Source organism: Rhinoraja longicauda, chromosome 6, assembly GCF_053455715.1.
Source record: "Rhinoraja longicauda isolate Sanriku21f chromosome 6, sRhiLon1.1, whole genome shotgun sequence".
Classification (NCBI taxonomy): domain Eukaryota; kingdom Metazoa; phylum Chordata; class Chondrichthyes; order Rajiformes; family Arhynchobatidae; genus Rhinoraja; species Rhinoraja longicauda.
In genome coordinates this window covers 7,655,241-7,680,758 of record NC_135958.1, presented here as the reverse complement: position 1 = coordinate 7,680,758, position 25,518 = coordinate 7,655,241, and the positions used below count along the sequence as shown (strand labels likewise).

The window sequence follows — 25,518 nt, the reverse complement described above, 5'->3', positions numbered from 1 at the left end:
GGAGATGAGGAAGAACTTTTTCAGTCAGAGAGTGGTGAAGGTGTGGAATTCTCTGCCTCAGAAGGCAGTGGAGGCCAGTTCGTTGGATGCTTTCAAGAGAGAGCTGGATGGAGCTCTTAAGGATAGCGGAGTGAGGGGGTATGGGGAGAAGGCAGGAACGGGGTACTGATTGAGAGTGATCAGCCATGATCGCATTGAATGGCGGTGCTGGCTCGAAGGGCTGAATGGCCTACTCCTGCACCTATTGTCTATTGTCTATAGTTACTCCAGCATTTCTACTCTGACCCACTGAGTTACTCCACCATTTCTACTCTGACCCACTGAGTTACTCCACCATTTCTACTCTGACCCACTGAGTTACTCCAGCATTTCTAGCCCCTCCTGACCCACTGAGTTACTCCAGCATTTCTACCCTCCTGACCCACTGAGTTACTCCAGCATTTCTACCCTCCTGACCCACTGAGTTACTCCACCATTTCTACTCTGACCCACTGAGTTACTCCAGCATTTCTAACCCCCCTGACCCACTGAGTTACTCCAGCATTTCTAACCCCCCTGACCCACTGAGTTACTCCAGCATTTCTACTCTGACCCACTGAGTTACTCCAGCATTTCTAACCCCCCTGACCCACTGAGTTACTCCAGCATTTCTAACTACTCTGACCCACTGAGTTACTCCAGCATTTCTAACTACTCTGACCCACTGAGTTACTCCAGCATTTCTAACCCCCCTGACCCACTGAGTTACTCCAGCATTTCTACTCTGACCCACTGAGTTACTCCAGCATTTCTACTCTGACCCACTGAGTTACTCCAACATTTCTACCCCACCTGACCCACTGAGTTAGTGTCTATCTACGGTGCCAAACCAGCAGCTGCGGTTGCCTCCAGCACACTGCATGGGTGTTGACAAGTTGGAAAGGGTTACACTTGCACTGCGCCTGGCCATGCCTTTCCTCCCACCGCCTGAACTTCCGCAGCAGAGAGAGGAGCAGTCAGAGCTCGGTGCAGCCAGGGGCGGTGAAACAAGTGGCTGGCCGTCCTTCCACAACGCCAGGAACAAGCGCAAAGGTAAGACCCGACCCTCGCCTTCACCTGTCCCTGCATCAACCCGCACGCTTTCTGCCCTAACCCTCTCCCCAGTGCCCTCCAGCGCCCTTCCATCTTCTCCCCAAAGAACCCCCCCCCTGGCTTGCCTGACTCCAACCCATTGCTGACCCTCACTGTTCACAATGATCAATTCCCTCACTCAATGCAATAAGGTGTCCTTACTTATCCTCACTGTGTAAACCTAGAGCTTTGTCAAACCGTCTGGGATATCTCTCCCCTGCAGGACTTTATGCCAGATCTACGTTTGCTGTTTTAATTCTCTCTGCAAGGGGGGTGTGAGTGTATTCTGAATGTCTCTGGTAGTTGCGTGTGTGTGTGTGTGTGTGTGTATGTGTGTGTGTGTGTGTGTGTGTGTGTGTGTGTATGTGTGTGTGTGTGTGTGTGTATGTGTGTGTGTGTGTGTGTGTGTGTGTGTGTGTGTGTATGTGTGTGTGTGTGTATGTGTGTGTGTATGTGTGTGTGTATGTGTGTGTGTGTGTGTGTGTATGTGTGTGTGTGTGTGTGTATGTGTGTGTGTATGTGTGTGTGTGTGTGTGTGTATGTGTGTGTGTGTGTGTGTGTGTGTATGTGTGTGTGTATGTGTGTGTGTGTGTATGTGTGTGTGTGTGTGTGTGTGTGTGTGCAGGCATTAGTTAATGCAAGGGTCTGGGGGAGGGGAGGGGAGGGGAGGGGAGGAAGCATTCTGCAGGTCAGGCAACATCAATGAGAAACAGTAAATATTTCAGGTCAAAACCCCACCGCCCAAAACCGAGAAAGTGGGGAAATAAAAGTTAGAAGAGAAGGGATTGGGTGACGTTTCGGGTCGAGACCCCTCTTGAGACTGGTTCAGGATAAGGGAAACGAGAGATACAGACGATGATGTGGAGAGATAAATGGATGAAAGATAAGCAAAAAGAGTAACGATGATACAGGAAACAGACCATTAGACAATAGAAAATAGACAATAGGTGCAGGAGGAGGCCATTCGGCCCATTCGAGCCAGCACCACCATTCAATGTGATCATGGCTGATCATTCTCAATCAGTACCCCGTTCCTGCCTTCTCCCCATACCCCCTGACTCCGCTATCCTTAAGAGCTCTAACTAACTCTCTCTTGGATGCATTCAGAGAATTGGCCTCCACTGCCTTCTGAGGCAGCGAATTCCACAGATTCACAACTCTCTGACTGAAAAAGTTTTTCCTCATCTCCATTCTAAATGGCCTACCCCTTATTCTTAAACTGTGGCCCCTGGTTCTGGACTCCCCCAACATTGGGAACATGTTTCCTGCCTCTAACGTGTCCAACCCCTTAATAATCTTATATGTTTCGATAAGATCCCCTCTCATCCTTCTAAATTCCAGTGTACACAAGCCTAGTCGCTCCAGTCTTTCAACATATGACAGTCCCGCCATTCAGGGAATTAACCTAGTAAACCTATGCTGCACATCCTCAATAGCAAGAATATCCTTCCTCAAATTTGGAGACCGAAACTGCACACAGTACTCCAGGTGTGGTACTGCCTGCTGTACCTGCATGCTTCCTTTCAGTGACTGATGCACTAGGACACCCAGATCTCGTTGTACGTTCCCTTTTCCTAACTTGACACCATTCAGATAATAATCTGCCTTCCTATTCTTACCACTAAAGCGGCTAACCTCTCACTTATCCACATTAAACTGCATCTGCCATGCATCTGCCCACTCACACAACCTGTCCAAGTCACCCTGCAACCTCATAGCATCTTCCTCACAGTTCACACTACCACTCAGCTTTGTATCATCTGCAAATTTGCTAATGGTACTTTTAATCCCTTCATCCAAGTCATTAATGTATATTGTAAATAGCTGCGGTCCCAGCACCGAGCCTTGCGGTACCCCACTAGTTACTGCCTGCCATTCTGAAAGGGGCCCATTTATCCCCACTCTTTGCTTTCTGTCTGTCAACCAATTTTCTATCCATGTCAGTACCCTACCCCCAATACCATGTGCTCTAATTTTGCCCACTAACCTCTTATGTGGGACCTTGTCAAAGGTTTTCTGAAAGTCAAGGTACACCACATCCACCGGCTCTCCCCTGTCAATTTTCCTAGGTACATTCTCAAAAAATTCCAGAAGATTAGTCAAGCATGATTTCCCCTTCGTAAATCCATGCTGGCTCGGAACGATCCTGTTACTGCTATCCAAATGCTCCGCAATTTCGTCTTTTATATTTGACTCCAGCATCTTCCCCACCACTGATGTCAGACTAACTGGTCTATAATTTCCCGTTTTCTCTCTCCCTCCTTTCTTAAAAAGTGGGATAACATTAGCTACCCTCCAATCCACAGGAACTGATCCTGAATCTCATCTCAATCCATAGAACATTGGAAAATGATCACCAATGCGTCCACAATTTCTAGAGCCACCTCCTTAAGTACTCTGGGATGCAGACCATCAGGCCCTGGGGCTTTATCAGCCTTCAGTCCCATCAGTCTACCCAACACCATTTCCTGCCTAATGTGGATTTCCTTCAGTTCCTCCGTCACCCTAGGATCTCTGGCCACTAGAACATCTGGGAGATTGCTTGTATCCACCTTAGTGAAGACAGATCCAAAGTACCGGTTCAACTCGTCTGCCATTTCCTTGTTCCCCATAATAAATTCCCCTGCTTCTGTCTTCAAGGGACCCACATTTGCCTTGACTATTTTCTTCCTCTGTAAGGCAGCAACTCTACCGCTGCGCCACCAAATTGATGCAGCACAGAAAACAGGCCCTTCGGCCCAACTCATCCATGCCGACCAAGGTGCCCCGTTGAAGCTAGTCCCATGAGCCTGAGCGATTTACAGGGGTTTCTCCTCAACGTTGGTCTTTAAACAGAGCCTTGCCATCATTTATTACAATTGTAAACCTTTCACATTTTAAATCCATTCCACCAATTCTTGTGACAGATCTTTGGAATTGATAAAATGCCAGATGACATCGCGGTGTAAGTCTGATGGGGATGATTTCACCCAATTGCCACATTATCACTTCCCTTTACATTCTGAAGACTCAATGTTGCAACTATTAGTCTGGTCTGTAATATAACGTGCTTTTTTCTCTTGATAAGCAATTTCTTTGCATTCTTCTTGTGAAAGTGCAGCTGCGTCATTATCTGATGCCAATGTTTTTTTAAAGATATTCTATATTTTGTGCGACACGGTGTCGCAGCTGGTAAAGTTGCTGACCCGAGTCCCATCCTGACCGTGGTTGCTGTCTGTGTTTGTGTGTGTGTGTGTGTGTGTGTGTGTGTGTGTGTGTGTGTGTGTGTGTGTGTGTGTGTGTGTGTGTGTGGTGTGTGTGTGTGTGTGTGTGTGTGTGTGTGTGTTTTTGTACGTTCTCCCTGTGACCGCGTGGGTTTCCTCCGGGTGCTCCGGTTTCCTACCCACATCCCAAAGACTTGTGGGTCTGTGGGTCGATTGGCCCTCTGTAAAATTGCCCCCCTAATGAGTCGGGAGTGGGTGAGAAAGTGGGGTGACACAGACCAAGTGTAAGCCAGTGATTGATGGTTGGCATGGACTCGGAGGGCCGAAGGGCCTGTTTCAATAGACAATAGGTGCAGGAGTAGGCAATTCAGCCCTTCGAGCCAGCACCGCCATTCAATGCGATCATGGCTGATCACTCTCAATCAGTACCCCGTTCCTGCCTTCTCCCCATACCCCCTCACTCCGCTATCCTTAAGAGCTCTATCCAGCTCTCTCTTGAAAGCATCCAACGAACTGGCCTCCACTGCCTTCTGAGGCAGAGAATTCCACACCTTCACCACTCTCTGACTGAAAAAGTTCTTCCTCATCTCCGTTCTAAATGGCCTACCCCTTATTCTTAAACTGTGGCCCCTTGTTCTGGACTCCCCCAACATTGGGAACATGTTTCCTGCCTCTAATGTGTCCAATCCCCTAAATATCTTATATGTTTCAATAAGATCCCCCCTCATCCTTCTAAATTCCAGTGTATACAAGCCCAATCGCTCCAGCCTTTCAACATACGACAGTCCCGCCATTCCGGGAATTAACCTAGTGAACCTACGCTGCACGCCCTCCATAGCAAGAATATCCTTCCTCAAATTTGGAGACCAAAACTGCACACAGTACTCCAGGTGCGGTCTCACCAGGGCCCGGTACAACTGTAGAAGGACCTCTTTGCTCCTATACTCAACTCCTCTTGTTACGAAGGCCAACATTCCATTGGCTTTCTTCACTGCCTGCTGTACCTGCATGCTTCCTTTCATTGACTGATGCACTAGGACACCCAGATCTCGTTGAACTCCCCCTCCTCCTAACTTGACACCATTCAGCTAATAATCTGCCTTTCTATTCTTACTTCCAAAGTGAATAACCTCACACTTATCTACATTAAACTGCATCTGCCATGCATCCGCCCACTCACACAACCTGTCCAAGTCACCCTGCAGCCTTATTGCATCTTCCTCACAATTCACACTACCCCCCCCCCCCAGCTTAGTATCATCTGCAAATTTGCTAATGGTACTTTTACACTGGTCTTCACTCTGACAGTGGAGGAGGCCCAGGACAGAAAGGTCAGTGTGGGAATGGGAGGGGGAGTGAAAGTGTTGAGCAACCGGGAGACCAGGTGGGTTTAGGCGGACAGAGCGGAGGTGTAAAACTTAATGATTGATCGATTTCTTGGCCCTGGCAGATTACCGCTCCACCTTAAAACACCCCGAACGCTTGGGCAGCAAGTGGAATGAGCACCGATAAGCTACTGAACGCAGAAAGACACCAGCTCATCAACATTCTTGGAGAAGGCTCGGCGGAAAACTTTGAGACAGTCCTCGATCACCTGTTGGCCTGGGACCTTCTGAACTGGGAGGAATATGAGACGGTGAAGTCGCCGCGGCAGCTGTTCAGTGCCAGCCGCCTCCTGCTGGACACCGTGATGTGTAAAGGGGTGAGAGCCTGCGAGCTCTTCGTCCTCGTGTGGAGAGAGGTCTTTCCCAGCTACCAGCTCCCGCGTATAGAGCTGAGAGACTGTAACCCTCCAGCGGAGATGGACAGGACACTGCCCGCCCAGACGCTGCAGCGGCGCAGGCCCTCCGTGGTGCGGAGACTGCATGGGCGTACCGCCGCTGCATTGCTGCTGCTGCATGATTGTGGACACTTTACACAGTACGAATGCGACGAGATTCAATTGCCGATATATACTCCGTCCCAACAGGTAGGTGGACCCGAAGAATTAACCGTGTCAATGGACAATAGACAATAAACAATAGACAATAGACAATAGACAATAGACGCAGGAGGAGGCCATTCGGCCCCTTCGAGCCAGCACCGCCATTCAATGTGATCATGGCTGATCATTCTCGATCAGTACCCCGTTCCTGCCTTGTCGACATTGTAGACAAGGCGTAGAAAGGATATCTGAGACGGCATGTTTTTAATTTGCAGGTTATCGAAAAAGGTGCAATTATAAGTTCATGAGTTGTGAAAGGATTTCACTGCGCTGTCCATAAGTGCCAATAGAGAACCATTGAACCATTGATTACGCACTGCAGAATCTGTAGTTGCTGCTTATTAACTTTGTCTCATAAGAGATAGGAGCAGAATTAGGCCATTCGGCCCATCGAGTCAACTCTGCCATTCAATCGTGGCTGATCTATCTCTCTCTCCCTCCCTCCAAACCCCATTCTCCTGCCTTCTCCCCATCGCCCCTGACACCCGTACTAATCAAGAAAAAGTATTATTATGGTTAACAAAACGTAGAATCAACAGGAAAGTGATGCAATATCTTTTTTGATGCAATATGTTTACAGCCTGCTCCTAGAGTACAGTTCAGTCCTGTAAAGAATAACCTTTTCACCCAAAGGTTGGTTGGTTTAAGGAAGGATTTGCCTGAGGAGAGAGTTGAGGCAGGTACTATCGCAACGTTTAAGTAACTTTTAGAATAACTGTGTGCAGAGGAGGCATTACAGGGAAGAACTGCAGATGCTGGTTTAAATCCAAGGTACAATTCTTGATCAGTCTGAAGAAGAGTCTCGACCCGAAATTTCACCCATTCCTTCTCTCCAGAGATGCAGCCTGTCCCGCTGAGTTACTCCAGCATTCTGTGTCTACCTTCCTGTATAGGAACCCTTCTTCAGGCCAATTGTAGTAGAGTCTACCAGACATCACAGGGAGTTGTGAAGCACTGGCACGGTGGCGCAGCGGGTAGAGCCGCTGCCTCGCAGCGCCAGAGTCCCGGGTTCGATCCTGACCTCGGGTGCTGGCTAAGTGCGGAGTTTACACATTCCCCCCATGACCGCGTGGGTTTTCTCCGGGTGCTCCGGTTTCCTCCCACATCCCAAAGACATGCGGGTTTGTAGGTAAATTGGGCCCTCTGTAAAATTGACTCTGGAATGCAGGTGAGGGAGAGAATTGGGGGAGAGAATGAAATGGGAATAATGTTAGATTACTATGAAGGGAGGTTGATGGTTGGCACAGACTTGATGGGCCGAAGGGCCTGTTTCCGTGCTGTATCTCGTTCTCTTATATGTAGCTTACGTGCTCAGAATTCATATCAGTTTGTCTGGCTCCATGATGAACACAAAAAAAACATCCCTTGCCTTGAAGCAGCTTGTGTCTCATATTTGATTGAATTATAGCTGTGTATGGTTTTAAAGCTATTTAGTCAGTTGTATATGGATATTGGTGCAGTTTTATGTAATTGGTTCGGTCTCTGACATCTTGGGAAAGATCATCCATGTTTAGTTTAGTTTAATTTAGAGATACACCACGGAAACAGGCCCTTCGGCCCAACTTGCCCACACCGGCCAACATGTCCCATCTACACTAGCCCCACCTGCCTGTGTTTGGCCCATATCGCGCCGACCACTAACACTATCCGACAGACACTGGGGACGATTTACGATTTTTACTGAAGCCAATTAACCTCCAAACCTGCACGTCTTTGGAGTGCGGGAGGAAACCGGAGCACCCGGAGAAAACCCACGGGGAGAACAGAACGTGCAACCTCCGCACAGACAGCACCCGTGGTCGGGATCGAGCCCGGGTCTCTGGTGCTGCGAGGCAGCAACTCTATCACTGTGCCGCCGTGCCACCCCATTATGTGTGTTGGGACTCTGAGGAAGTTGTAATTAAGATGAGTTGCCATTATCTCTGCCGCGATACATGATTTGGAATCTGGGCAGCTGATGCTCGTGGGCTGTTCCGTTCCCGCCATTTCATAAAGCACTATTTTTGTTGTGATTAATATCTCATTGTTAGGCACGGAAGCTTCTAGATCTCACCAAAGGAAAGGGGGACGATGCAGCTCGGGCCCTGTTAGAATATCTTGAATCCGAACCCTCGCCTATCAAGTCTGTGGTCGGTAAGAAATATTGCCAGGTGTTCTTAGTGATTTATTATCAGTACTGTGGTTGCACTGCAAAATTGTCTAAAGGTGATTTTGCAGCATAAGTAAGCTCACAAACTCTCAACCCTGTTGTGGTTGCAAATAAGAATCTCATTGTTTTGTTCCGGTGCATATAGAGTCACAGTGATACAGCGTGGAAACAGACCCTTCGGTCCAACTTGCCCACACCGGCCAACATGTCCCATCTACACTACTCCCACCTGCCTGTGTTTGGCCCATATCCCTCTAAACCTGTCCTATCCATGTACCTGTCTAAACGTTCCTTAAATGTTGCGATAGTCCCTGCCTCAACTCCTCTAGCAGCTCGTTCTATAAACCAACCACCCTTTGTGTGAAAAAGTTACCCCTCAGGTTCCCATGGAATCTATCCCCCCCCCCCCCCCCCCCTCACCTTAAACCTCTGGTCCTCAATTCCCCTACTCTGGGCAAGAGACTCTGTGCGTCTACCCGATCTATTCCTCTCATGATTTTGTACACCACTACAAGATCACCCCTCATCCTGCTGACTCCCAAGAATAGAGTCCTAGCCTGCTCAACCACACCCTGTAGCTCAGGCCCTTGAGTCCTGGCAACACCCTCGTTAATCACATGCCAAATCATAGAACAATGAAATACTCTTGGCTCTCCTCTCACCCTGTTTCCAGCAAAGATGCGGTGTACAGTTGGCCTACGGCCCTCTCTGAACTTCACCTATAAAATGGTTGAATATACTTTGAAAAACGGGCTTGAAAAATGAAACAAAAGGTACAAGTTTGTAAATATCAGCATTTCCTTTGTCTTTTGCATGTTGTCAGTTCCAGTCTTCTTTTAGAATCTGGAAGAAATCTAGTGCAGTGGTAGAGTTGCTGCCTTACAGCGCCAGAGACCCGGGTCTGATCCTAACTACGGGTGCTGCCTCTACGAGAGTTTGTACGTTCTCCCAGTGTCCGCGCGGGTTTTCTCCAGGTGCTCTGGTTTCCTTCCAATATTCCAAAGATGTGCAAGTTTGTAAGTGACTTGGATCATATAAATCGCCCCTAGTGTGTGGGATAGAATTGGTGTGCGGGTGATCGCTGGTCGGTGCGGACTCAGTGGGCCGAAGGGCATGTTTCCATGCTGTATCTCCAAACATAAACAACATAAAGATCACAAGGATGTCGGACACAGAGCCAGTGTGGGGTGAATGATGACCAGCACGGCCTCAGTGGGCCGAAGGGTGGGTTTCCACACTGTATCTCTAAAACTAAAACTGAATCTATGGCTGGTGCTGATTGCACTTTGGCACAGTAATGCACCAAGATAATTCAACGGTTGCAGTTGACTTCCTGCCATTTATAAAGAAGATGGTCATTTAAAGGGCGGTCACGGTGGGGCAGCGGTAGAGTTGCCGCCTTACGGCGAATGCAGCGCCGGAGACCCGGGTTCGATCCCGACTACGGGCACTGTCTGCACGGAGTTTGTACGTTCTAGCCGTGACCTGCGTGGGTTTTCTCCGAGATCTTCGGTTTCCTGCCACACTCCAAAGACGTACAGGTTTGTAGGTTAATTGGCTTGGTATAAATATAAAAATTGTCCCTAGTGGGTGTAGGATGGTGTTAATGTGCGGGGATCGCTGGTCAGCGCAGACCCGGTGGGCCGAAGGGCCTGTTTCCGCGCTGTATCTCCAAACTAAACTAAACTAAAAATACACAAAATGCTGGAGTAACTCAGCGGGTCAGGCAGCATCTCGGGAGAGAGGGAATGGGCGACGTTTCGGGTCGAGACCCTTCTTCAGACTGATGTCAGGGGAGGGGGCGGGACATTTGTCCCTGACATCAGTCTGAAGAAGGGTCTCGACCCGAAACGTCGCCCATTCCTTCTCTCCTGAGATGCTGCCTGACCCGCCGAGCTACTCCAGCATTTTGTGTCTACCTTCGATTTAAACCAGCATCTGCAGTTTTTCTTTCCTAAACTAAAACGGCTATCTTTTTCAGATAACGCCCGGTTAAAGTATCAGGAAAAGTTGAGTTCCACGCTCGCGGCCCAGTCGCGGTTCCTAACGAACTACGCAGGAACTGAAAACATGTGTCTGGAGGATGTCTACGTGAACTGTACCTTGGAACTAACTGACACCACCTGCGGGAGCAGCCGCCTGCGGTCTTCAATCGGGCTGCAAGACATCTTTGGTTCGGAGGGAGTATTAAATAAAGACGCAGATATGGTGCTAATCATCGGGGAAGCCGGAAGTGGGAAAAGCACTGTGTTGCAGCGAATCCAACAGTTATGGGCCACAAGGCAGGCCTTCCAGGAGTTCACATTTGTGTTTGCGTTCAGCTGTCGAAGGTTGAACTTCATTGACACGCAGGTCTCTCTCAAGATGTTGCTGTTTGAGTACTGCTGTTGGCCGGACGGCGGCCAGGACGAGGTTTTCCAATATATTCTGGACCACCCCGAGGAGATTCTCTTCACGCTGGACGGCTTCGATGAGCTGAGGCTGCGGTTTGCGGATGAGGTGAAGCACTGTTCCCCCACCAGGCCCGCCTCTGCCCTCGACCTCATCTCCAATCTCCTTCAAGGGAACCTGATGAAAAACACCAGGAAGGTGGTGAGCAGCCGCCCCGGTGCCGTCAACGCCGCGCTGAGGAAGTACCTGCAGAAGGAGGTCGCCCTGAAGGGCTTCTCGCCCGAGGGGATCCAGGCCTTCATCAGGAAGAGCCACGGCGGCCGCTCGGACGCGGAGCGCATCTTGCGTTTCGTCGAGGCCAACCCAGCCGTTCACGGGCTGTGCCACCTGCCCTTCTTCTGCTGGATCGTGTCCAAGTGCCACGAGCAGCTGATGCGGGGCGGCAAGGACCTCCCGCAGACCATGACCGACATCTACCTCCTCATCCTGGACCACTCTCTCTTGCATTGTACGCACGACGCACGAGGAGGAGATGGCGTCCTCCCGTCTCACGCCAGCACCATCCTCCACCTCAGCAAGTTGGCCATGGACGGCCTGGTCTCCTGCAACTACGTCTTCTCAGCCGCACAACTCCAGGAGGCCCAGATATCGGAAGAAGACATCTCCATGGGGTTTCTTGTCCAGAGTCAAGGTTTCTCCCATGCGCGGACCACGACCGGAAATAGGAATTATGAATTTCTTCACATCACCATCCAGTGTTTCTTCGCTGCGTTGCACATCACATCGAGCGAGGATGTCGGCGAACCGACCCTTTCCTCGTTGTTCAGAGCCAGGGAGAAGGTGACGTCTTCTTGCCTGAGGCCCATAGCTTGCATCGAGATGCTCTCACTCAATTGCCTCCAGTGCCACCTGCAAACGGAGAGGAGGTGCAAAGTGATGTTGAGGGAAGCAGAGAGGTCTAATCTCCACATCACAGCCAGCTTTGTCTCTGGGCTCCTGTCAGCTCGACACAGGCACCTGATGCACAGATTATCGGTTAGCCCGAGGCAATCCAAGAAGTCCAAGCTGGTGAAGAGCTACTTGGCAAAGGGCATTGAGAAGCACTTCCTGTCCATACCACCAGCCGTCAGGGACGAGAAAAAGAGCATGCATGCCTTGCCTGAGTTTGTCTGGTGGATCAAGTGCATTTACGAAATGCAGAACGATGATTTGGCCAAGCAGGCCGTTAGTAACCTGGAGGTGGATCACCTGAAGCTGACCTTTTGTGGAATCGGGCCTTTGGAATGCACTGCCCTCGCCTACGTTCTCAGGCACTTGAAAAATCCCGTCGGATTACAATTGGATCACAACTCGGTTGGTGATATCGGCATTGAACAGCTCCTGCCCTGCCTGGGAATCTGCCAGTCCATCTAGTAAGTGTTTCCAGTTGGAAACTAGAGTTGACGATGTTAATATAAATACATGTTAATGTGTCCCTGTGACATTCGGGCGGCACGGTGGCGCAGTGGTAGAGTTGCTGCCTCACAGCGACAGAGACCCGGGTTCCATCCTAACTATGGGTGCTGTCTGTACGGAGTTTGCACGCTCTTCCTGTGACCGCGTGGGTTCTCTCCAGTTGCTCCGGTTTCCTCCCACACTCCAACGAAGTACAGGTCTGGAGGTTAATTGGCTTTGGTAAAAATGTAACTTGTCCCGAGCTGTGTGTCAGACTGTGTTAGTGTGCAGGGATCGCCGGTCGGTGTAGACCCGGTGGGCCGAAGGGCCTGTTTCCATGCTTTATCTCTAAACTAAACTATAAGTTCAAGATTGATTAGTGCGGGTGCCAGGGGTTATGAGGAGAAGGCAGGAAAATGGGGTTAGGGGGGAGAGATAGATCAGCCACGATTGAATGGCGGGGTAAACCTGATGGGCCGAATGGCCTAATTCTGCTCCTTTCACTTATGAACTGATAAATAACGAAAATAAAACATTGTACTAAAGAATATTACAATACTTAGAAATTGCAAATATTACCATGATAGAAAACAATTTAAATCACAAAATTGAGGCACAATGTTCAAAAGAAGATTGGCACGGTGGCGCAGCGGTAGAGTTACTGCCTTACAGCGAATGCAGCCCCGGGTTCGATCCCGACTACGGGCGCCGTCTGTACGGAGTTTGTACGCACTCCCCGTGACCTGCGTGGGTTTTCTCCGAGATCTTCGGTTTCCTCCCACACTCCAAAGGCGTACAGGTATGTAGGTTAATTGGCTGGGCAAATGTAAAAATTGTCCCGAGTTGGTGTAGGATAGTGTTAATGTGCGGGGATCGCTGGTCGGCGCGGACTCGGTGGGCCGAAAGGGCCTGTTTCCGCGCTGTATCTCTAAACTAAACTAAACTAAAGATCTCTTTGCAAGATCTCTTTCTATTTGCGGAAGGTTTATCGTGCAATCAATTTTATTTTTATATCTTACAGCCTCCGGGCAAATAACATTTGTGATCGGGGAGCCGCCACACTGGTTGATCAAGCTCTTGGGTGCAGCAACTTAAGAAAGATTGCGTAAGAACGGGGTTCCTGCTTGTCTCTCTAAATAGTAGGTCTGGCAGCTGCTGTCAATAAAGGAATCAGTGAAGGGAGACACAAAATGCTAGAGTGAGGACAGGCAGCTTCTGTGGAGAGAAGGAATGGGTGACATTTCGGATTGAGACCCGTCAGTCTGAAGAAGGCTCTCGACCCGAAACGTCACCCATTCCTTCTCTCCAGAGATGTTGCCTGTCCCGCTGTGTCACTCCTGCATTTTGTGTCTATCTTCGGTTTAAACCAGCACCTGCAGTTCCTTCCTACACAAATGGGGAAATGCTAAGAATATGCAACAGGATTTGATGGAGGGGTTGCTTATGTGTTTGATTAATTATAGTTAGGGTCATAGAGTGATACAGTGTGGAAACAGGCCCTTCGGCCTAACTTGCCCACACCAACCAACATGGCCCATCTACACTAGTCCCGCCTTCCTGCGTTTGGCCCATATCCCTCTAAACTACCCTATCCGTGTACCCGTCCAAATGTCTTTTAAATGTTGCAATAGTACCTTTCTCAACTCCCTCCTTTGGCAGCTCATCCCATACACCCACCACCCTTTGTGTAAAAAAAATAGCTGCCCCTCAGGCCCCTCAGATTAGATCTTTAGTGCAGGAAGGAACTGCAGATGCTGGTTTACACCGAAGAAAGTCTGAAGAAGGGTCTCGATCCCAAATGTCACCCATTTTATCTCTCCAGAGATGCTGCCTGACCTGTTGAGTTACTCCAGCATTTATTCCCTATTAAATCTCCACCCCCCCCCCCCACCCCCCACCTTAAACCTATGTCCATTGGTTCTTGATTCCCCTACTCTGGATGAAAGTCTGTGCGTTTACCCTAAAATATTCCTCTCATGATCTTAGGCACCTCAGGATTATCTACTTAATGACTTGCTGGACTTGCCTGTCAATGGTTTGTGGTCCATGCACTGGAACACTAGGATGCCCCTGAACTTTGCTTGTTTTTGGTTCGCTCTGCATTTACCCTTCGGCCCACAATGTCCACGCAGAACACCATGCCCCGTTAAACTGATCTCCCCAGCCTGCACGTGATCCATACCACTCCATTCCCCGCGCATCTACAAGCCTATCTGAAGGCACGGTGGCTCAGCGGTGGAGTTGCTGCCTTACAACACTTGCAGCGCCAGAGACCCGGGTTCGATCCCGACTACGGGTGCTGTCTGTACGGAGTTTGTACGTTCTCCCCGTGACCTGCGTGGGTTTTCTCCGAGATCTTCGGTTTCCTCTCGCACTCCAAAGACGTACAGGTTTGTAGGTTAATTGGCTTGGTGTAAATGTAAATTGTCCCTAGTGTGTGTAGGATAGTGTTAATGTGCGGGGATCTCTGGTCGGCGCGGACTCGGTGGGCCGAAGGGCCTGTTTCCGTGCTGCATCTCTAAACTAAACTAAACTAAAAGCATCTTAAATGCCACTATCGTATCTGCCTCCACCACTACCCCTGGCAGCACATTCCAGGCCCCCACCACACTCTGGATAAGAAAATATTTGGCCCACACACCACCTTTATACTTTGCCCTTCTCACCTCAGAGCAATACCCTAATCTTTAACATTCCATGCTGGAGCAAAGGTTCTGACTGTCTACCCCATCTGTGCCTGTCATAATTCTATCAGGTCTCCCTTCAGCCTCTGACGCTCCAGAGAGGACAATATAAGTTTGCCCAACTTCTCCTTGAAGCCGATGCCCTCTAATCCAGGCAGCTTGCTGGTAACCATCCTCTCCAAAGTCTCCACATACTTCCTGTAATGGGGTGACCAGAAATGCACACAATACTCCCAAGGCCTGACTGCCCATAGTGCTCTAAAGTTGCCACGTGACGTCCTGACTAGAATAGGTTGTGTTCTGTAGGAGACTAGAGGTATTTACAGGTTCAGAGGATATTATTCGATTTACTCTTCAAATTCTTTATTTCTTTAGGTTGTTTCATAACAATCTAACCGACGACTGTGCTGCGAACTTTGCAAGGCTTCTGAAACACAAGGATAACTTTCTAGCACTCAGGTAAGGTTAGCGTTGCGAGCGGTACTTAACAAAGGAAGCGCTCGGACAAATATAGCCTGATATTCGAGGGAGTGGTCAGGATGAGGCAGATGAGTCTTTTACTCAGAGTAGGGGAATCAAGAACCGGAGGCCATAGGTGTAAAGTGAGGGTGGGGGGGGGGGGGGGGGGGGGGAAGATTTAATAGGAACCTAAGGTTTCACCTTTTCACACAGAGGGTGGTGGGTGCATGGAACGAGCTGTCAGAGGAGGTAGTTGAGGCAGATACTAGAGCAATATTTAAAAGACATTCGGACAGGCACATGGAGAGGGTAGGTCTCAAGGGATATGGGCCAAATGCGGGCAGGTAGGACTAGTGCAGAGTTGGTTGGTGTGGGTATGTTGGGCCGAAGGGCCCGTTTCCACACTGTATGACTCCATGAGACTTGTGCGCAGTTTCTGAAAGAGATTTGAATTTGGGTTGAGCCTGCACCACTTCCGGATTTTGTTTGAAAGTAGGTCTGGCTTCAGATTTTGTGAAGGAAGGAAGTGCAGATGCTGGTTCAAACCGAAGATAGACACAAAATGCTGGAGTAACTCAGCGGGTCAGGCAGCATTTCAGGAGAGAAGGAATGGGTGACGTTTCGTGTCGAGACCCTTCTTCAGAATGATGAAGGGTCAGAAGAAGGGTCTCGACCTGAAGCGTCACCCATTCTTTCTCTCCAGAGATGCTGCCTGACCCGCTGAGCTACTCCAGCATTTGGTGTCTGCCTTCGATTTAAACCAGCATCTGCAGTTCTTTCCCACAATCAATTATTCAGTTTCAGTTTCAGTTTCTGTTTGGTTTATTGCCCCGTGTACCGAGGTGCAGTGAAAAGCTTGTGTTGCGTGCTGTCCAGTCGGCAGAAAGACAATGCATGATTACAATTGAGCCATTTACAGTGTACAGATACGTGATAAGGGAAGATCATAGTTAAGGTAAGAAACGTCGCTACAGGCGAAGAGATTGAAGAGTGAGGAGCGAGTGTGATATGTGACTGTGGACCTGCTTCTGTGGCTAGCACGCAGATAGTCGCCTGGGTTGGGCGCCATCTTGGAAGCTACTTGTTTTAGTCAGGCTGGTGTTGGTTCTACCTTCACATTCATTCTTGAACATTTCCAGGCTGGGTAACAACCACCTCACAGCTGCTGGAGCAGAGGTACTGGCAGAAGGTTTGAAACAAAACAACTCCATCCAGTTCTTGGGGTACGTCCCTTCGCTGTTCGATTCCTTGTTCCGCTTTCGTACGTTGCTGCCGAACGTCACGCTCCATTCACAAATGTTCTCCATTGTGGGCTCATGTCAAGGCTGGAGAATGGGGTTGAGAGGGAGAGATAGACCAGCCGTGATTGAATGGCGGGAGTAGACTTGTTGGGCCGAATGGCCTAATTCTGCTCCTACAACTTATGAATAAAGTGTTTTCATTGAGTTTTCCCCTCAAATAAATGATGCTGGTGTGGAAAGCAATTTAAGTTATATAGTCCGAAGGGCAGTATGGTGGCGCAGGTAGAGCTGCTGCCTCACAGCACCAGAGACCCCGGCTCAATCCTGTACGTAATCCAGATCTCGGATGCTGTCTTTAGTTTAGTTTAGAGATACAGCGCGGAAACAGGGCATTCGGCCCACCGGGTCCGCGCCGACCAGCGATCATCGAACATCAACACTATCCTACACCCACTGGAGACAAATGTTACATTTACCAAGCCAATTAACCTACAAACCTGCACACTCTTTGGAGGAGGTAGTTGAGCCAGGTGCTACAACAGCATGTAACAAACATTTGGACAGGTACATGGACAGGAAAGGTTCAGAGGGCTACGGACAATAGACAATAGGTGCAGGAGTAGGCCATTCGGCCCTTTGAGCCAGCACCGCCATTCAATGTGATCATGGCTGATCATTCTCAATCAGTACCCCGTTCCTGCCTTCTTCCCATACCCCCTGACTCCGCTATCTTTAAGAGCTCTATCTAGCTCTTGAATGCATTCAGAGAAATGGCCTCCACTGCCTTCTGAGGCAGAGAATTCCACAGATTCACAACTCTCTGACTGAAAAAGATTTTCCTCATCTCCGTTCTAAATGGCCTACCCCTTATTCTTAAACTGTGGCCCCTGGTTCTGGACTCCCCCAGCATTGGGAACATGTTTCCTCCCTCTAACTTGTCCAATCCCTTAATAATCTTATACGTTTCGATAAGATCCCCTCTCATCCTTCTAAATTCCAGTGTATACAAGCCTAGTCGCTCCAGTCTTTCAACATACGACAGTCCTGCCATTCCGGAAATTAACCTAGTAAACCTATGCTGCACGCCCTCAATAGCAAGAATATCCTTCCTCAAATTTGGAGACCAAATCTGCACACAGTACTCCAGGTGCAGTCTCACTAGGGCCCTGTACAACTGGAGAAGGACCTCTTTGCTCCTATACTCAACTCCTCTTGTTATGAAGGCCAACATTCCATTGGCTTTCTTCACGGCCTGCTGTACCTGCATGCTTCCTTTCAGTGACTGATGCACTAGGACACCCAGATCACGTTGTACGTCCCCTTTTCCTAACTTGACACCATTCAGATAATACTCTGCCTTCCTATTCTTACCACCAAAGTGGATAACCTCACACTTACCCACATTAAACTGCATCTGCCATGCATCCGCCCACTCACACAACCTGTCCAAGTCACCCTGCAACCTCATAGCATCTTCCTGACAGTTCACACTACCACCCAGCTTTGTATCATCTGCAAATTTGCTAATGGTACTTTCAATCCCTTCATCCAAGTCATTAATGTGGGCTATGGGCCAAACGCAGGCAGGTGGGACTAGTGTAGATGGGGCACCTTGGGCGGAATGGGAAAATTGGGCCATGAGTCTGTGAGTAATTCAAACGGAAGTTATCTTAAGCTATTATGATTAAAATAATAATAGATTTTAGTCATTAAAAATACTGGAGTAACTCAACAGGTCAGGCAGCATCTCTGGAGAACACGGATAGATGATGTTTCAAGTTGGAACCCTTCTTCAGAGGAAGTGTTCTGACCTGAAACTTCACGTATTCATGCTCTCATAAGTTCATGTTATAGGAGCAGAATTAGGCCATTCAGCCCATCAAGTCTGCTCTGCCGTTCAATCATGGCTGATCTATCTTTCCCTCTCAAGCCCCATTCTCCTGCCTTCTCCCCATGCCCCAGAAATGCTGCCTGACCTGTTGAGTTACTCCAGTATTTTTAATGACTAAAATCTATTATTATTTTAATCATTATAGCTTAAGATAACTTCCGTTTCCTTCATAGAATAACCAAGTCATTTTACAGCATTCAATATATTTGCTCGGATTATTTACTAATATTTAATAATGGGATTCATTAGCTTATTCTTCAATATTTCTGCAGGCTTTGGGGGAACAAGGTTGGAGATGCAGGAGCCTCGGCCTTAGCCAAAGCCCTTGAAGATAACACCAGTCTGATCTGGCTGAGGTAACGAAGCTCGTAGAGCAATGGTTCGCATGCAGTGTTATTCAAAACCCCGTTGTGTCCAGTTAAGTGACCCTACGCTCTCTCTTTTGACCGCTAGCCTCGTCGATAATAACATTGGTGGACGAGGTGCCAGAGATTTGGCGTCAATGTTGAAAAGGAACACGGCCCTGCAGGAACTGTGGTGAGATTAATTAACGGAGGTGCCTGCATTCACCTGGTCCTGGTGTGCCGTTCATCATCAGGTCAATGATGGTCCTGGATTAGTTGATTATTATGATGATAATACTTTATTGTCCCATGTACTAGGCACATTGAAATTCTTCGTTTTGCACACAATTCAGTAAGATTCAGTTTTGGTTTATTTTTAGCTTCGTTTAGAGACACAGAGCGGAAACAGGCCCTTCGGCCCATTGAGTCCGAGCTGACCAGCGATCCCCGCACACTAACGCTCTTGCACACACTAGGTGTAATTTATACATATACCAAGCCAATAAACCTACAAATCTGTATGTCTTTGGAGTGTGGGAGGAAACTGAAGATCTCGGAGAAAACCCATATGGTCACGGGGAGAACGTACAAACTCCGTACAGACAGCACCCGACGTCTGGATCGAACCTAGGCCTCCTGCCCTGCATTCGCTGTAAGGCAGCAACTCTACCGCTGCGCCACCGTGCCGCAAAATTTCTTCCCGATTATCCTTTTTGCCAGACACTCTTCTTGGAGACATTACCTTTTGATTGATTGAAAGATACAGCGTGGAAACAGGTCCTTCTGCCCACCGAGTCCACACTGCCCATCGATCACCCATTCACATTTGGTTCTGTGTTATCCCACTTTCGCACACACCAGGGGGTGATTTACAGAGGCAAATTAACCTCCAATCACGCATGTCTTTGGGAAGTGGGAGGAAACCGGAGCACCCGGAGGAAACCCATGCGGTCACGGGGAGAACATACGTGTACAACACACAACACAGACAGCACCCGAGTTCAAGTCAAGTCAAGTCAAGTCAATTTTATTTGTATAGCACATTTAAAAACAACCCACGTTGACCAAAGTGCTGTACATCTGATTAGGTACTAAGGAAAAAAAATGAAACATACAGTAGCACGCAAACAGTTCACAGCGCCTCCTCAATGAGCCTCAAACGCTAGGGGGTAGAAATAGGTTTTGAGCCTGGTCTTAAAGGAGTCGATGGAGGGGGCAGTTCTGATGGGGAGAGGGATGCTGTTCCGGATCGAACCCGGGTCTCTGGCGCTGTGAGGTAACAGTTCTTCCACAATTTCTCTGCTCCTTAAAACTCCATCTCTAATAAAATATTATAGAACCAAAACATTAACGTTAGAATTTTTTGTTGTTGGTTTTATTTAAATAGCAGTAACAGTACTTTGAAGTATTTTAAAGTAATTTTGACAGATTTATTTGCTGCTACAATACCTGAATATTTTGGTTGATTTTTCAGACACTTTAGTGTTAGGTGACCATCAAGTAACAGGCATCTGGTGATAACTAGAACACAGAGCAGCACAGGAACAGGCCCTTCGGCCCACATTTTCCCTGCCAAACATGATGCCAAGATAAACTAATCTCATCTTTTGATTGGCTTGGATAGAGTGGATGTGGAGAGGATGTTTCCACTAGTGGAGAGGATGTTTCCACTAGTGGGAGAGTCTAGGACCAGAGGCCATGGGCTCAGAATTAAAGGACGATCCTTTAGGAGGGAGATGAGGACGAATTTCTTTAGTCAGAGGGAAGTGAATCTGTGGAAATCTTTGCCACAGAAGGCTGTGGAGGCCAAGTCAGTGGATATTCTTAAGGCAGAGATTGACAGATTCTTGATTAGTACGGGTGTCGGGGGTTATGGGGAGAAGGCAGGAGAATGGGGTTAGGAGGGGGAGATAGATCAGCCATGATTGAATGGCGCAGTGGACTTGATGGGTAGAATGGCCTAATTCTGCTCCTATCACTAATGACCTCATGACCTGCATGCGCATGATCCATATCCCTCTATTCCCTGCATATCCGCGTGTCTGTCTAAAAGACTCTTAAATGTCACTGTCGTATCTGCTTCCACCACTATCACTGGCAGAATGTTCCGGGCCCCCCCACCACCCTCTGTGTAGAAAAAAACTCCCCCCGCACATCTCCTTTTTAATTTTGCCCCTCTCATCCTAAACTCAGCCTTTAGTACTTTTTGCTTGCGGTAACAAAAATAAATTTTTAGCTGTTAAAAAGAACTTTTGTACTTGAAGACAACACGTTGTTTCATGGAGTGTTTGGATCAAGTCCCTCACTCCGTTATAGTGGACAATCTGCAATTACGGACACCATTCCCCTTCTAGGGTAAGAAAATAACTGCAGATGCTGGTACAAATCAAAGGTATTTATTTCACAAAATGCTGGAGTAACTCAGCAGGTCAGGCAGCATCTCAGGAGAGAAGGAATGGGCGACGTTTCGGGTCGAGACCCTTTTTCAGACTCTCCTGGGATGCTGCCTGACCTGCTGAGTTACTCCAGCATTTCACGAAATAAATACCATTCCCCTTCTAGGGTCTGTGGTAACGTGGGTTATCTGTGCCGTCAAAAATGGAAGAGGAAGTGAGAGGACCAGGGATACATGTGTCGGAAGCAAAACTCAGCAAAGCCAGCAATTGAAATACGGTATTAATTGAGAGCAAAGTACTTTATAGCAGTTACATGATGAAGCAGCTCTCAGCTCCGAATAGCCCAGTAATCATTTCGTAATTCTGATCTTCTTGCCAAAACTGTTGTTGTTGCAGCCTTGACGAAAACAGTTTAATTGATGAGGATGTGCAGCATTTTGCAGACGGACTACAGAACAACACAAGCCTGAGGGTTCTCAAGTACGTACTGAAATATTGCCTAATGCACGATTCATCAAGAACTTATGGCGCAGTGCAATATCGAGGGAAGTGATTTGGCTGCTTTACGCGGTGGCACGGCTGGTAGAGCCGCTGCCGCACAGCGCCAGAGACCCGGGTTCGATCCTGACCTCGGGTGCTGCATGTGTGGAGTTTGCACGTTCTCCCCGTGACCGTGTTGGCTTCCTCCGGGTGCTCCGGTTCCCTCCCGCATCCCACGAATGTGCGGGGTTGTAGATCAATTGGCCTCTTTAAATAACCCGGAGGGTGTAGGGTAAGAAAATAACTGCAGATGCTGGTACAAATCGAAGGTATTTATTTCACAAAATGCTGGAGTAACTCAGCAGGTCAGGCAGCATCTCAGGAGAGAAGGAATGGGTGACGTTTCGGGTCGAGACCCTTCTTCAGACTGATTATTAATTCACAAAATGCTGGAGTAACTCAGCAGGTCAGGCAGCATCTGTGGAGAGAAGGAATGGGTGATGTTTCGGGTCGAGATGCTTCTCTCCTGAGATGCTTCTCTCCTGAGATGCTGCCTGACCTGAGTTACTCCAGCATTTTGTGAATAAATACCTTCGATTTGTACCAGCATCTGCAGTTATTTTCTTACACTTTTTCAGACTGATGTCAGGGGGGGAATGGATGCAAAAGTGGGATAACACAGAACTAGTGTGAACGGGTGATTGATGGTCGGCGTGGACTCGGTGGGCCGAAGGACTGTTTTCATGCTGTATCTTTCAGTCAATCCAGCATGTGGAGTCTCTTTGAAGAAGCAATACACTCCTTCCTAACAATAGTCAGCAAATATTCTTCTACAGATGCACCATAGAAAGCATTTTATCAGGATGCATCACAGCTTGGTTTGGGAACAGCTCTATCCACGACCGCACGTAATTGCAGCGAATTATGGACGCAGCCCAGACCATCACACAAACCAACCTCCCTTCCATTGACTCCATCTACACCTCACGCTGCCTCGGCAAGGCCAGCGGCATCATCAAGGACGAGTCGCACCCTGGCCATTCCCTCTCCTCCCCTCTCCCATCGGGCAAAAGGTACAGAAGTGTGAAAATGCACACCTCCAGATTCAGGGACAGTTTCTTCCCGGCTGTCATCAGGCAACTGAATCATCCTACCACAACCAGAGAGCAGTGCTGAACTACTATCTACCTCATCGGGGACCCTTGGATTATCCTTGATTGGGCTTTACCTTGCACTAAACGTTATTCCCTTATCATGTATCTATAAACTGTAAATGGCTCAATTGTAATCATGTGTTGCCTTTCCATTGGGCGGATAACACCCAACAAAAGCTTTTCACTGAGCCTCGGTAACGTGACAAGAACTTTAAACGGAAATCTGTTTCAAAACGGTTGATCTTGGACGAAAGTATTTTGGGCAAATAATACCAGGCGCTACCTGAGTTGCAAAGACAATGTTGCTGCATGTGACAGGAAGTTAAGGACAGGGTAGTTAATCTGTGGAACTCATTGCCACAGAGGGCTGTGGAGGCCAAGTCAGTGGATATTTTTAAGGCAGAGATAGACAAATTATTGATTAGAGCGGGTGTCAAGTGTTACGGGGTGAAGGCAGGAAAATTGGATTAGACAATAGACAATAGGTGCAGGAGGAGGCCATTCGGCCCTTCGAGCCAGCACCGCCATTCAATGTGATCATGGCTGATCATTCTCAATCAGTACCCCGTTCCTGCCTTCTCCCCATACCCCCTGACTCCGCTATCCTTAAGAGCTCTATCCAGCTCTCTCTTGAATGCATTCAGAGAATTGGCCTCCACTGCCTTCTGAGGCAGAGAATTCCACAGATTCATTAGAGGCAGAGATCAGCCATAATTGAATGGCAAAGCGAACTCGATGGGCCGAATGGCCTTATTCTACTCCGAAAACCTGTGAATGCTATACTATGACTTTTAATTTTTTTTCTCTCTCTACAGGTTGTCTAATAATAAGATAACCAAAAAAGGAATTGAATTTATTGTTTCTGCGCTGAAGCACAATGTCACCGTTACGTCTATTTGGTGAGTCTTTCATGTGCGGTCTCTTCGCGTCACTCTCAATATGACACGATATGATATGATAGAACTTCATTGATCCCAGGAGGGAAATTGGTCTGCCGACAGTCACAAAACATAACAAGATACATGAACCATGAAATTAAAGTGACGAGTGAAAAGTCCAGGATTGGGGCGGGGCAAAGATTGGGGAGGGGGGGGGGGGGGTGGGGGGAAGGTGGAGTCAGTCTTACCCCATGACAGAAGGGGGAGGAGTTGTACAGTTTGAGAGCCACAGGGAAGAAGGATCACCTGTGACGTTTTTGCACTGCATCTTGGTGGAGCCAGTCTGTTGCTGGATCTCCTGCTGCCTACTTTCCCACTGCTGTGATATTAAGGTTCAGGTTTTGTACAGTGTTGTAGGAAGACTGTTCATATAAGATCCTGACAACATAGAAAAGTACAGCACAGGACAATGTCTGTGCCGAACATAATGCCAAGATAAACTAATCTCCTCTGCCCGCACGTGATCCGTATCTCTTCATTCCTTCCATATCCATGTGCCGATCTAAAAGCCTCTCAAACACCACTATTGTACCTGCCTCCACCACCACCCCTGGCAGCACATTCTCCGCACTCATGACACTCTGTATAAAAACTTGCCCCGCATATCTTCTTTAAACTTCTCCCCTTAAAGTTATGCCTTATAGAAGATACAGAAACGAGAGTTGGACTTTGAAGAAAAGGTCTGGTTTTGTTCAGAGATACAGCATGGAAGCAGTCGCTTCGGCCCACTGAGTCCACGTCGACCATCGATCGTCCGTTCACACTAGTCCTATGTAGTCCCACTTTGTCACCCACTCCCTACACACGAGGGGCGATTTTACAGAGGCCACAAACCTGCATATTTTTGGGATGTGGGAGGAAGCCAGGGCACCTGGAGGAAACCCCACGCGGTCACAGAGAGTATAGATACAGCATGTATCTACCCACCCAGTCAGCACCCGAGCTCAGGATTGAACCCGGGTCTCTGGGACTGCGGGCAGCAGCTCTACCCGCTGCGCCACCGTGCCGCTGGGAAGTTTGCTGAAACATGTGCTGCAAGTGACATTTTTTCTGTTTGCAGCAAAATAATTGTACAACCCAAGCTAACTGTTAAACAGAGTTTACCTGCGCGGTATATATTGATTTTACTTTTGGTTTCAGGTTAGGGGGAAATCAGGTGACTGCTGAGGAGATCGAAGAGGTGACCAGGGCAGAAACAAGATTGACCTTTTGACCAAAAGTCAAATACTTCAAAAGTAAACTTTGACCTTTTGTGGCTGGACTCACAATGAACTGGGCTGATTATTTATTTGCAATTTTATAATGGTTAGGAGTCATATTTACGAATTTTGGTGCTTAAATAAACAATTTTTACTTAATCAATTGGCTGAAAAGCTCACTAATTGTAGTTACTGGAAAGGTGGTGTGTGACTGTGTGTGTCTGTGTCTGTGTGGTGTGTCTGCAATGTGTCTTCATGTGTCTGCTTGTCTGTTTAGGTGTGTATCTGTGTCTAAATGCGTTTGTGTGTGACTGAGCAGGTTTGTGTGTCTGTGTGTGTGTGTGTGTGTGTGTGTGTGTGTGTGTGAGCGTGTCTGTGTGCATCCTTGCTTGTGTCCGTGTGTGCATGTGTTTATGTGTGCGTGTGCACGTATGTGTGATTACCAATGATTTCCATTTTTA

At 48.2% G+C, this 25,518-nt stretch overlaps 1 protein-coding gene across 1 annotated transcript; it reads left to right on the top strand.

The window, feature by feature from the left end:
• The first annotated feature begins 1,010 nt into the window (after nt 1–1,010).
• On the top strand, nt 1,011–25,161 carry nod2 (nucleotide-binding oligomerization domain containing 2). Its single transcript, XM_078401638.1, has 12 exons — nt 1,011–1,071; nt 5,764–6,282; nt 8,328–8,430; nt 10,428–12,249; nt 13,293–13,376; nt 15,331–15,414; nt 16,554–16,637; nt 18,819–18,902; nt 19,000–19,083; nt 21,683–21,766; nt 23,736–23,819; nt 24,999–25,161. The coding sequence occupies exons 2-12, from the start codon at nt 5,812–5,814 to the stop codon at nt 25,069–25,071; spliced, it is 3,057 nt and encodes a 1,018-aa protein (XP_078257764.1). The 5' UTR covers nt 1,011–1,071; nt 5,764–5,811; the 3' UTR covers nt 25,072–25,161.
• The last annotated feature ends 357 nt before the right edge of the window (nt 25,162–25,518 follow it).